General features: G+C 45.2%; 1 protein-coding gene across 6 annotated transcripts in view; it reads right to left on the bottom strand.

Moving 5' to 3' along the window:
* Positions 1 to 13,144, bottom strand: part of Msra (methionine sulfoxide reductase A) — a 322,939-nt gene that overhangs the window by 86,654 nt on the left and 223,141 nt on the right. For all 6 annotated transcript variants that reach the window (XR_004389611.1, XM_032917517.1, XM_032917521.1 and 3 more), the window contains one exon: positions 9,478 to 9,584. Coding sequence is in view for 5 of the 6 variants with exons in the window: in XM_032917517.1 (XP_032773408.1) it covers positions 9,478 to 9,584 (107 nt within the window). In the remaining variant the exon portion in view is untranslated. The remainder of the gene's footprint in view (positions 1 to 9,477; positions 9,585 to 13,144) is intronic.

The following is a 13,144-nucleotide window of genomic DNA, read 5'->3' as shown; positions in this document are numbered from 1 at the left end:
ATGCCAGGCATCGGTGGCCTATTTTCCTCTCTGCTTCTAGCCCAAAGCTGAGACTCCAACTTCAGACCATGGGAACTTGGAGACAAGGGGGAGAAGGCATAGGTGCTATCTTAATCAGATGCACGACAGTCATTGCATGTGTGGGAGGATGGGAAAATGCTACATGTAGTTATTTTGCACTGGGGTTTAATTCACAGGACCAGCATGCACAGAGCGGCTGCTTTGTGCCAAGGAATGCCACAGGGAGGAGGGGGAGGCAAGCAAAGCCAAGAAGATCTCATTCATCACCAAGAGGCAGAAACAGCACAGAAACTCTTATAATGGGTCTGATGAAGTGAGTGCTGCAAGCAAAGCATTATGGGAATGTGGAGAGAGGCAGGCTCTGAGAGAGGTGCCCTGGGGTGTGAAGAGACAAGCAGGAAGAATCTGGCATTGACAGCACCTGCTCTGTGACAGACATGTTATATACACAGCACACCGGATGGATCATAGAACTCCCTCAGAGGCAGTCGCTGTTTTTATGTCTTTTTTTTTTTTTTTTTAAAAAGTCAGGAAACCCAAGCTTAGAGTGGTTTACAATCCAAGGTCATTCATCAAGGACACGGCCATGCTGCCCTGTGTTTCTGCCTGTAGACTGACAGAAGACGCAGCCCAGCACAGAATGCAGCTGCAAATGTATCTATCATTTTCTGATCTTCACCTAAGCAACAAGGGTCAAAGATCGTGGGTCTCAAACAGTCCCTGAAGCTTTCCTAACACACTTAAATGCATAGCAATTACAATAAAAAGAATCGCTCGTCTGAATGTAGCCCAGAATCTCCTCATGGATCACAATGGGTACTACTGGGACCTTTCCGTGCCCTTGAAAGATGAGTAGGGGTGGCCCCACAAACTGTATTCATTCATTTGCGCATCACCCTATGTTACTAGGGTTTTTTGTGTCTATACCTTCATTAAAATGACACATCTCCCCAGCCCTGCTAAGATTGCTGTATTTTATCAACAATCTGGCCTGCACCTGAGGTCCTAGGGCATTTGTGGTTCACCTGAATGAAAAGCATTCATCAAGAGTCAAAGGTTGCCTGACCGTGTCCCGGTCTGTGCAGCTCTAGGGAGCTGCCACTACAAGCCAAAGTCCCTAAGACTAGCTTCCTTGACACTGCAGTGAAAGTATACAGCCACCAGGGGGCAGTAACACAAACCAAATTTGTTTCCTTCAGGCCTGAATGTGGATGTGCCCAGTTTAATGCGTAAAGCCCATTATTACGAGCTTTTTCTCTCCCCACCCCCTATTAATGAACAAATGCCCAGGGGTAATGCAGAGATTTCTAAATACAGTGCAAGAAAGGGCAATCTGTACTCATACGCAGGGAGTCTAACATGCAGTAATAAGTGGAAATGAAAATAATCAAGATGCAAGCGAGCCATTAGGCTAAAGAGCTAGCCCTCTGTCTGGCTACAAACACAGAAATGCAGATGCCTGGCTCGCAGAAACGGGCATTTTAAAAATATTTATTTCACAAGTTCCTATTTAGAGTTCATAATACTATCCATAATTACAAGCTCTAAGCTCCAAGAGGGGTCCAGCAGGAATTCCATATCTAGTGCAGAGCACAGAGAGGGATGGCTCTCTTAGCCTAAGGTAAATGCATGAATTATTCAGGAACTTCCACAGGCATTTTAAATCATAACTTTGTGCTGTAAACAATAGCGCACGGTAAAAAAAAAAAAAAAAGGTAAAAGATGAAGACCTGTCTAATCCCCAAACCATAAAACAGCTTCTGACACCCAATCTACACAGTCCCCCAATGGCTGCGGTGGCTTTCCATAGGAATCCTTTGGCGTGCTTACAGGGTTTTAAACACGGCAGCAGAGAGAATATAATAACACGGAACCCACTTATTCCCTGGGAACAAAGAATCCGGAATGGTCCTGCCATTTTCGTGACAAAGGGGAGATTACGCACGCAGTCCTTTCTTTTAAGTTGTTTGGAATTCCAGGCCTGTGAGAAAGATGACAAGACCACTGCTAGCAGCCTTGTCTCCGGAGTCACCCCATTACATCCCAATATTCGGGAACTGCTAGACAGACTACAGCTATTATCCACGCAACATGGCTGAAACACACATGGAATTCTGAGTCAACTGGCCAGAACCCTCTACATTTTCTACTGGGGTTGTTCTGAGAATGAAAATGTACCCCTCTGGGCTTCAGTTTCCTAGCAACAGGGGTAGGAGAACAGATCTTGCCCTATGCCCTTGTGTGGTGTGAAGGTCATTCGGCATAATGGGAGGGAAGCATGGTAAGAACCCTTGAGATTTATGAAGGCTCTCAGTGTGTGTCTTCTCCCCAGCTCACAGGAGGAACTGAAGCTGCAGAGACTAATCCAAGGTCGTGTGGGTGAAGGCAGAGCCAGGGCCTCAGCTGGCTGTTCTCATGCAAGGCTATGATTCTTCCCATCCCTCCTTGGAGCTGAGTACACACAACACAGCTGGCTCAGTCTGCTCTGGAAAAATACCTCAGACTGGAGGCACACAGCAGGGCTGCGGACTTTGGTAAAGGGCGAGGTACACCAAGGCTCCTTCTCCTGCCTTGTTAGGTTTTGTTTACACATCTTCCCTGAACACAGGAGTGAAAACAGAAGGAGACTAGCACCCTGGTGCCTACTGTTTTTTAATTCTAAGGACACAAATCCCTCCAAGGGAGCTCTATCCTTATGACCTCGTCTAACCCAAATTACCCAGATCAAAAACCATCACACTAGGGGAGGGGAAGGCTTTAGCAGAGGAGTTTCACTGGAGAAAACACGGAATTATTCAGCCAATAATGAGAGACACTAGGACGGACTTGTTCATCTCCCCATCTCTTTCATTTAGGTCAACAAACATTCACAGACCATGTGTTAGGAGCCAAGCAGTTGCAGGCACTGTGGACACAAAGATGAATGCCCCCCACCTCCCGAAAGGATGGCTTAGAACAGGAAATGTCAGAATAGGTCCTGGGAAATTCTCTTTAGGAAAGGGTCTGTGTGATTTGTAAGCACCAGGGACTGTACAGGTCGTTTACAACCTTCCCAAGATCTTTCTTCAGACAGCTCTGCTCAAAACAACTACAGTATGAGTCTGGATGCTAATCAGTACATAATTAATATTTGATAAGGTAATTAATTTATTAATTTACTGGGGAAGGGAAAGAGATAAGTCATTTTCAGCCTACAGACGCCTGGAAGGAGCGACATAGGATCTGCATGCGCATCCTGGGGTGAGGGTGTCACCAGTCCGGCTATACTCTGGTAGTATTGGCATTATGGAATAATTATTGGATATAATGGATGGCTGAGTTGGGCTGGCATAATTTAAACTATTTTTGGGGTACAGAAACTAAAAGGACTCAGCTTCAACTTATGTATATTTGATCAGTACATGTGTGATAAAAATGCTACTATAAGGTGTGTGCGCGCGCGCGCGTGTGATTGTGCGTGCAAGCACAGTCTGGACAAAAGAAAAGAAGGAAAATAGAAATGTATAAAACGTCATTTAATTTTTATAGCAAATCTGCAGGGAAATTTGTCACCCAGAGAAATTAACTCAAGCTCAAACATAGCAACCAAGACAGTACTAGAACATTCTTGCCAACCATCCAAATGTTATTTTGAAAAGAGAGAGAAATGAAAGAGTCGGGGGAGGAGAAGGGGAAAGGAAGGAAGGGGGAAAGAGAGGGAAGGAGGGAGGGAGGGAGGGGGGAGAGAGAGAGAGAGAGAGAGAGAGAGAGAGAGAGAGAGAGAGAGAGAGTTTCTCTCACAAACACTCTTCCAGCTCTGAGGATTTTGCACACTGTTTTAGGAGTTAAGGTCTTTTTTGAAGGTAGAGGAAATACATAAGCAGATTCCAACCTCCTTGCAAAACCAGATAAAGGCCACAGACAGTCATCCCTGCAAGGACTCCCCTGTTCAAATTGTGCTTCTTAGGTATCCAGAAATCCTACAACTTCATCCAAAGGCCCCAGGCCTTGTCCGGAATTACGTGTCACACTAATCGTATGATGAGAGAGACTGTTGCTAGAAGATAGCATGTTGATTATGTGGAGTCTGGGAGACCAAGCTAATGGCTGAGTCTCAGACATGCACTAGGGAGGCCACGGCAGTCAGACACCAGAGAGGGAAATGCCTGAATGATATTTATGATGGTCACTCTGCCTGCCCTGTGTAGGCAGCTACAGTAACAGAGAAATAAAAAATTCACTGGTCCTGAAACAGATGGTGGTACCCAAGTGACGGTGGCGACTATGGCTATGACAGAGAAGCGGCACAAGGGACCTGAACCCATGGGCAGAATCCAGAGATTGTGGCTTGATTGTGAGTTGTGTATCTGAATGCTTGCTTCCTGGGCTCTGAGGTAAAGCACAGCTTTAAGACGTGAGTTGGTGCGGGCAGATCTTGAGATTCCTCAGCCCCACTCCACTTCCTGTCTTCTGAGTTTTGACTGTGAAGGCAGTGTGACTGGCCACCTCACGGTCTCGCCACCATGCTTTCTTCACTATGATGGGCCATGCCCATCTTCAACTTCAAGTCAAAATGAACCCTTTCCCCTGACGTTGCCTCTGCGCAAGTCTTTTGCCACAGCAACAAGGACAGAGACTACTGTACCTGGGCAGCCTGGTAAAGCGGTGGTAAGGGGCGAGGGAGCACAGATGGATCTAGTGTGCAGTCAGTGGTGGGCAGAAGAAGCCGGGGACTCGCTATCAGAGTCTTCAGTCTATGATTTGCTGTGTGGACGAGGATATGGAAATACACAAGTGGGCACACTTCTATGCAGGGGTCTGGAAGTCATGGAGCTTTTGGGTCTGTGAATCTGTGTGTCATTGTACAGAGTGAGCATTTCTACCACACAAGACCAAGGTGACAGGAATGTCATCGGTAGCACAGGTAGGGAGGTTAAGTGAGAACACAATCTTTCTATCTCTCCATCTCTGTCTCTTTCTGTGCTCCCCCCCCCACCTCCATGCATGTCAGGGCCTTGCTAAGAAGATGTGCGTGAATATCTGGCTGCAATCTAAGTGGAAAGAGAATTAAATAATTGAAGATGAGCCTTTATTTTTAAAATTGCTGGCTGTTTTGAAGCAATCATTACATTATGTTTTGTATACTTCTTTTTCTGTGCTTTTCTTTAAATTATACATTGTATCACATATAATCAAATGCATAGATGATAGATGATAGATGATAAATTGCCAAATAATTGAAAATTAAAATAAGATCAGAGAAAGTATTTAAAGAATGTGGCTATATAGAGAAGATCTAGATGGCTGCGTAGATGGAAGAATGAGTGGATGGGAGAGTGGCCAGGCTGCTGGGAGAGAGGCTGTGTAAATGGATGGATGGACAGACGGATGGATAGGCTCGGTGGTAGATGAAAGTATGGTAGATGGTTTGGTGAGTGGATAGATGGACAGAGAGACTAAAAAGACAGAGTTTAAACACTTGTATTTGAAATATAGTAATTAAGAATGTACTTCAGAGGGGTTGGGGATTTAGCTTAGTGGTAGAGCGCTTGCAAGGCCCTGGGTTCGATCCCCAGCTCCGAAAAAAAAGAAAAAAAAAGTTTAAAGAATATACTTCAGAAAGGTTTTGTACTTATCAGAGCACAATATGTTCTAAAAAAAATTGGGGCGGGGGGACCCTGATTTTTCTTCTCTCCTGACAAGAAAAATATTCAAAGAAGTCATGTTTTCCATTCATGAGTCTTGAGTTGGGAATAAGTTAGGTCATGTGATTGAACCTCAACGATCATATCTGTTCTCTGTTTCAAGACCACCATCTACCAGAGGTTAAAATACTAAATTCATGGAGTCCCACTTTGAGTATGAAGGAATCCCACATAGACCACACCTTTATCATTCCCAGAGGGTCTGACACTCGGGTGAGGTTGAGAAGATGTCAGTTTCGGACAGAGAATCGTCCACAGTGTATGATAACCCACAAGCAATACTACCTCTGCTCATCCCCTCCAATATTTGCTTGCAAATAATGCCACCACAAAACTCTTAAGGGAAAAGAGGATTAAACAGAAAGACAAGATTAGGAAAATGTTTCAGGGTCATCCTCAAAAGATGAGGGTACTTCCCACACTTTCATGAATGTCCTCAGCTCACCAAGACCTGAAGCAGTTAGCAAGTTCCATTAGCGGAGTTCATCCCTGTTATGGTGATTAAATCCAGCACGAAGTTTGGTTTCACTCCTGAAGGCTTGACCTTCCTGCTTGGGCCTTTCTGCCCCCACTCACATCAGGAGATCAGAAGTGAGAAAATTCTCAGGTTGCTGGAGATCCTGGGATTGACAGCCCAGCCAACTATGCAGAAAACCACACTTTGGGGGGAAAAATCACTTTTGGTTTCTGGCTCCTCAGCACTCCTACACATCTAATTAGCTCAACAATTGGTCCCTGCGATAAAATCCGCTAATTTTATGTTCAAATGGCTGCTTTGTGGTAAGCAGAGCAGTCACTCCAACGCCACATATAAAGAAGTTGCTGAAGAAGCCGGTTCCTGCGGGTCACTGGGGGACAAACTAGCAGAGACCATCAAATTAGTAACCTAAGTGAACACTATAGTTAGACTGCAAGGGTCCCTACAGACTCCAGGAAGATCAATGGCCAGGACAGAGGGTCTATAATGGCAACTTCTGAAGGGAAAAGAGGATGTGTGGAATGAGCTGGAGGAGTATCTACTCTTAGAATAAGCCTGGATGTTTGGGGCAAGATTATGGAAGGCAAGACTCTAACTGGTATTGTGTGTAAATGACTTTATTGTTTCGTTAAGCCATAGGCAGGGCCACCCAGGTCTGCTCTCTGACAAAAGGCAGAAGCTAGGACCAAACTTGATGATGTGGGCCCCTTTGGAAGCCAGAATACTTTTAAGGTAAATGTAAAAGAAAAGATGGTTTCTTTATCAAATAAAAGCCAACTGTGTCACCTTTCATGGGCAAAGTATTGAATTATATGAGGTGGGTTACAGATATCAGTTATACAAAGAGAATGGGCAGAAGTTCACAGGAACTCTCAAGGTAGAAACAGTCTCAGAACTACACCAATGCATACAATTTAAAACAAGATACAGAGAGATACACGCAACTACATCTAGGCATGGCTATTACATCTACACATAGATGATAGATTGATAGGTGATAAATATAGCTAAGTGGTCGATAGATGATATAGATACATAGCTAATTGGTGGATGAATAATCAAAGATTTGTAAAAGATTTCACTTATATACAAAAGTTAGAAGAGTGATTGACATTCCGTACATAACCTTTTCTATAGATGCAATCCTACTTTGACTACCTCAGCTATTATAAGGCTGTTTATGTATTGTACATCACTTTGTTCATAACTTCTCTATCTACAGCTGTCTCCCATGTGACTACATGATCACAGCAGGAGGTCCTCCTGGGAAGTCACCACAAGCTTTTCTTCCACAGCTCCATCACAGCCTCAGAGAGCCTCATGGTGGGACCAGCCTTTGGAACTAGCAGTCTTTCCTGAGTAGGGAACAGAGCTGGTGGGAGAAGGGCACTTCGCGGATAATGGCTTTTGAAGGTGCTTACACACTGTGATAGTTAGCTTTAATTGTCAATTTGATACAACATACAGTCGCCTTGGATGAGAATCTCGATGAGGGCTTATCTACATTGGGTTGGCCTATGGGAGGCTGTCTTAATTAATTTCATTGATATGGGAAGATCCAGTTCACTGTGGGTGGCACCATTCCCTAGGCAGGGGGTCTGAACCGTATAAAAAGGACAAAGTTAGCAAAGTACAAGGAGGGAGGCAGCATTTATTTATTTCTCCTTCTACTGTCTGTTATAATATGGCTAGCTGACTTAAGTTCCTGCCTTGATTTACCAGAGGTGATAGACAGTAACCTGAAACTGTAAGGCAAAGAAACTTGATTCTCCCTGAAGTTGCTTTTGGTGAGGATATGTTATCCCAGCAAAGTAAATGAAACTAGAATGCTCACACTTAATCTGAAACTTCTTCACTTCAGGAAATACGGTTCTTTCCAGGAATGGCAGGGGATTCCGGGAGGCTCAAGCAACCTGTTGTTGGTAGCAGTCAGTGTGGGTCTAACTCCTCTCTCCTACTTCTCCTGTACTCTGACCCTGTTTCCTGGTACCAACCATCCCAGACAGTCCTCACACTCAAGCCCCTTACCTTGAGCTCTGCCTCCTGTGGGACTCAAGCTAAGACAGCCGTCATAGTGGTCTCCTTGATACCTAAGTATGTAGTTAGCCTTATTATTCCCACCCTAAACCCACAGGGACATCATGAGACCCTTTGGTTCCTGGTTCAGTATCAAGATCCCTTGATGTTGCAGTCTCCAGAAAGGAATAAAAGAAATGTCACACAATTCAGCCCAGACTCACAGAGGGAATCATGTTGGATAGCAGCCACAGGGACTGTGCCCCAGACTGCCTACCATGTCAGCCAAGCTGACATCACAGCCTTAGATATATAATAGGAGGAGGGGTCCTTCTCAGCATCTCCCTTAAACCCATCTATCATAGTGGCTCTGACTAGACCATACACCTCAAGAGCAGACAGGCCGTATCCCAGCCTGCTCTTCATTACCTACTCTACCACGATGGTGGCTGCCCCACACTATTTACTGCTCCACAGTAGCTACGAGCTCTACTGTTAATACAAAGGATATCATAATTAAAATTTTGAGTATCATTGCTGAACTCTAAGAACTTTAAGAACTCTAGTTGTTTGTAAGAGACCCAAATCTCTACTGGAGGAGGTTTTTTTTCCCCCTAAAGGATTATAGAATTAATAGAACAATTATTTCATGATGTAATGTGTATGTAATGTAAATGGTTTTATTATAATTAAGTTTACTGTAGCTGGCAATGGAAAGTGTATAGCACAGGCTGGCCTACGTCTTCCAGAAAGGATCTGTTAGAGCCTTAAGCTGCTAGACCACAACCTTATTTGGAGTTGGGTCTTGATAGAAGTCATCAAGTTACATGAAGTTACCAGGGTTAGCCTGAATGGAGTAGGACCAGTGTTCTTATAAATGCAGGACTGCACATAGAAACACACGGAGAGGGAGGAACATGTGACATTTATGCAGGGCAAGCATCAGGACCCTTCCTTCCCTCCGTCCCCAGATGCCCCCTTGCCTCCACCTTGATTCCAGACTCCAGCGGCAGACCAAAGACAAGCAATGTCTGCGGGTGAGACAGATTCTGACAGAGCAACAGCACCACTCACCAGGGTGAGTTGATTTAAAGCACACACAGGCCCACCCTTTGACACTCACTCGATACGCACACTTCTTTGGTACAATGGCCCTGTGAGGAGGCTGGCTGAAGTGGCCTGGGGGTGTGGCCTCCGGTGGACAGAGCCAAGCTTCCCTCTAACTCTGAGCTGGCCCAGATCACACTGGCCTGGGGTGGACAGAATTAGGGGCCCTACCTTCTGGTACTCCTCCTTGGATTTCAGGGCTGCTTCCATCTGCGTGGCGGAGGTGGGATAGACTGCCGATCGATACTGCGTGCCATAGTCATTGCCTTGGCGCATCCCTGAGGGTGAGAGCAGAGAGGATTAGGGCGCTGCTGGGACAACAGTGCTGGCACCAGTGTACTTGGTTGTTGTGACCAGTTTTACCGAGCCTTATTTTAATTTTATCTGGACATCAGTTTCATGAAATGTATGTTTTAATTATAATGAAGAAGGCTAGGGAGGTGGCTCAGTGGTTAAGTGACTTTAAGGGGACCTGAACTCAGTTGCCATCATTCATGAATCACGACTTACAGCTTCAGCTCCAGGGGCTCTTATGTCCTCAGCCTGTACTCAACATGCACATACCATTTCCCCACATGCATGCAATTAAAAAATACATCTTTAATTATAACAAATATCTCTAAGCTAAGGTAAATTTATCACAGCCCTGGATTATACTAGACACTCCATAAGAAATAATTTTATATGAAAGCATTAACAAATAATTTACTTATTACTAAGATGTATACTGTTAGGTGTAGCGTTCTAGGAGAGTCAGTTCTCGATCATTGGAGCAAACCCCGAGGGAACCCCACCTGTAAGGAGGAAAGGAGGTTTGGCTCTCAGTTCAGTTTCCAGTCCATGGCTGCTGAGTGCCAGGCTTATGGTGAGGCAGCACACCACCAGGAGCAGTGGTGGAGGCAGATGCTTACCTCACAAACAAGAGGAAGAGCGGCGGAGGCCCCACTATCCTCTTAAGAGTACGCCCTCAGTGACCTAACTTCCGAAAACTTCTCAATAATGCTATGAACTGGGGAGACTGTATACACACATAGACATCCGAGGAACATTTATGCAAACAGTAGAGAAGGGCCCAGCCAGCCCCTCCAGTGCTTTCTTTAGGATAAGCAGGAGTCTTTGTATAAGTAGTATTTTAATGTATGTTTCATGATCAGTACAGTTAAGACCAAGGGCTCAGGGTCACAGGTGAACTGAAGATTATTCATTTATAGATTTGACAGGCAAGAGAGATGTCTATATTACATTGTTTTGGTTTCCCCCTCCCTGGACATCCTGTTAAGGTTGGGAAGAAGGCTCAGTGGGTAAGAGTGCTTGTTGCCCAAGTGTGATGACTTGAGTTAAAATTCCCAGAACACAGACACACAGACACACAGACACACAGACACACAGACACACACACACACACACACACACACACAGAGCCATGTGTAGCTGCACATGGTGGGAGGTGGGAAGACGAGACAATTACTGGGTCTTGCTGGCTACCAAGCTACCTCTAGGTTTACTGAGAGACTTTGTCTCAAGATGGAGAGTGACACAGCAGGACACCTGATGTCCTTTGACCTCCACACACATGGGCACAAATGTGCACACAGAAGTGCACACTAGCACAGATATGTGCACATATCCCACACACATATGCCATACTCAGACGTCCACATACACGACTGCTGTGACACTTAGTTTTAATTGCTAACTTGACACGATCTAGGATTACCTGGAAAAGGAGTCTCAATAAGGAGCTGTCTAGATTGAATGGTCTGTGGACAGGAGTGTAAGGAAGTTCTTAATTGGGTTAATTGAGATGGAAAGACATCCCCTGAATGTGGGTGGCACCATTTCATGGGCCGCCTACTCCCAAGACTGAATGAAAAGGAGACGAACCGGCTAAGGCTGGCTGATTGTAACTGTTTGTCCTTGTTCTCCTACATTTCTCTGCTTCTTCCTTCCTTTAACTATCCCACAACAGCAGTGCTCTGACAGAAGTCCCTCACTAACTACTCTGCCACCATTTGCCCTTGTCCTACTCACTGCTGAACTCAGCTGCCTCTTTCCTGCCCTGAGTCCTCCAAAAAAATGACAACTCTGCACAGTTAAACCTTTGGTCCTCACCCCTTCCAGGCTTCAGGCATATGGTGCCACATCTCCACCAGCATTCATGCGACTAGACCCCTGGACATTCTCAACCCCACAGCTTCTCTCTCGATGGCTCTCCCCCCTTGATCCCTGGTATGAGCATCCCTCCTTCCAACCCTGGAGTAATCCCTGCTTTACAGGCACCTCTCAGCCTTCCCTTTGTTTCCTGCAGCCCCTCACCAATGCCTTTCACCCTAAGGAGATGGTCAGGGGTGTGGTGATAAAGCCCAAGTAAATGGATCTGCTGCAGGGCACGGTCCAGAGCTGGATCAAAAAAGCTTCTGGTTGGGGACGGTTGCTGTGGCATGAATATGAAACACCTTCACAGACTTCTGTGTTGCACACTTGGTTCCCAGCTGGTGGCACTGTTGTGGAAGGTTCCGGGAACGGAAGAAGGGATGCCAAGCTGGAGGAAGTAGGTGACTGGGGGCCGATTATTCCTGAGCTTTTGGGGCCTTGTTTGTTGTCATGAGGTGAGCGGACTCCGTCTTATGCTCTGTATGCACCATGGGGCTCAGAGTCAGCAGAGCCAAACAACCATGGACTGAACCCTCTGTAACCCCACGCTAAAAATAAGCATCTCTTCCTTCGTTTTGGTCAAATCTGTGGTCACGGCAACAAGACAGTAACTAACACAGTGTGCAGACTGAATGAGTGAGCTGTGTTATCTTACCATGTGTCCCTGGTGGATTGTCCTACCATGTGACCCCATCTCTGCCTCCAAGCTCCTCCACATTTCACTCTTCTCCCCAGGGACATTACTTTAATATTCCTCATTATTAGAGCAAAACAGGATGAAGAAAATGAGCACGCTCTGTAACTCACTCCTATAAGACATGTTCATAGTTTTTATGCTAGACTAAAAGTTTCACCTTGTTGAGTCTATCTTTACAAAGGCCAACACATTGACCAGCTCCTCTCTGCATGTGATTCCTTTACAAAGGCTTTCAAAATACAAATCAAAGCCTTCAAACAATTCATTGGGTTTAGATTATACACATGTTCAACTCCTAAGCATTAAGTCACAGCACCCCAGGAGATAACATCGAAATGCACATTGTGGTTAAGCATCAACCTTCAGTTAGCTCTTGTCCACCAGGAGCTAATAAGCTGTCAGCTAGGGGTAGTGTTAACTAGGTAACTGGGGGTAAGGGGACAGAGCAGAGCACCCTTGGACTATTAAGTGAAGAAATCAATTAGTATCCTTAAAGTAAAACCTGAGTGTTTTTTAATGACACTGACAGACAACTGAAGGACTAATACACAATGGGTGCTCTCTATACACAGCCACTTCAGCCTCTGCACTGCTCACGTTCTTAGCAAGATGATCCTTGGTACTTGGGCTACCCTGTGCATTCTTGGACACATAGTAGCATCCCCAGGCCCTATCCATCAATGCCCACCAAGTTGAGACACACAAGAGTATCTCTACATATTACAATATGTCCCCTAGGTAGCAAAACTGCCTCTGGTTGCAACGTATTCCTTTATATTAATGGAGCATGACTTCTGATATCATCACATATAGCCTTCATGTTCAAGGCAGCTGAGTGGATGAGTGGGAAGAAGTAGGAGCCTTAGGAGGGTAGAGAGCAGAGGAATCATGGAAGTCCTCCATGCTCATATTAGTGTTTGTATTTACTAAGTTCCATGGCTTTGTCTTATACTTTTAGTTTTTATGATCACTTTAAAATCTCACATA

The sequence above is a fragment of the Rattus rattus genome, chromosome 12, assembly GCF_011064425.1.
Source record: "Rattus rattus isolate New Zealand chromosome 12, Rrattus_CSIRO_v1, whole genome shotgun sequence".
Taxonomy (NCBI): Eukaryota; Metazoa; Chordata; class Mammalia; order Rodentia; family Muridae; genus Rattus; species Rattus rattus.
The sequence above is the reverse complement of the archived record's forward strand: the minus strand, read 5'-3'. Positions and strand labels throughout refer to the sequence as shown.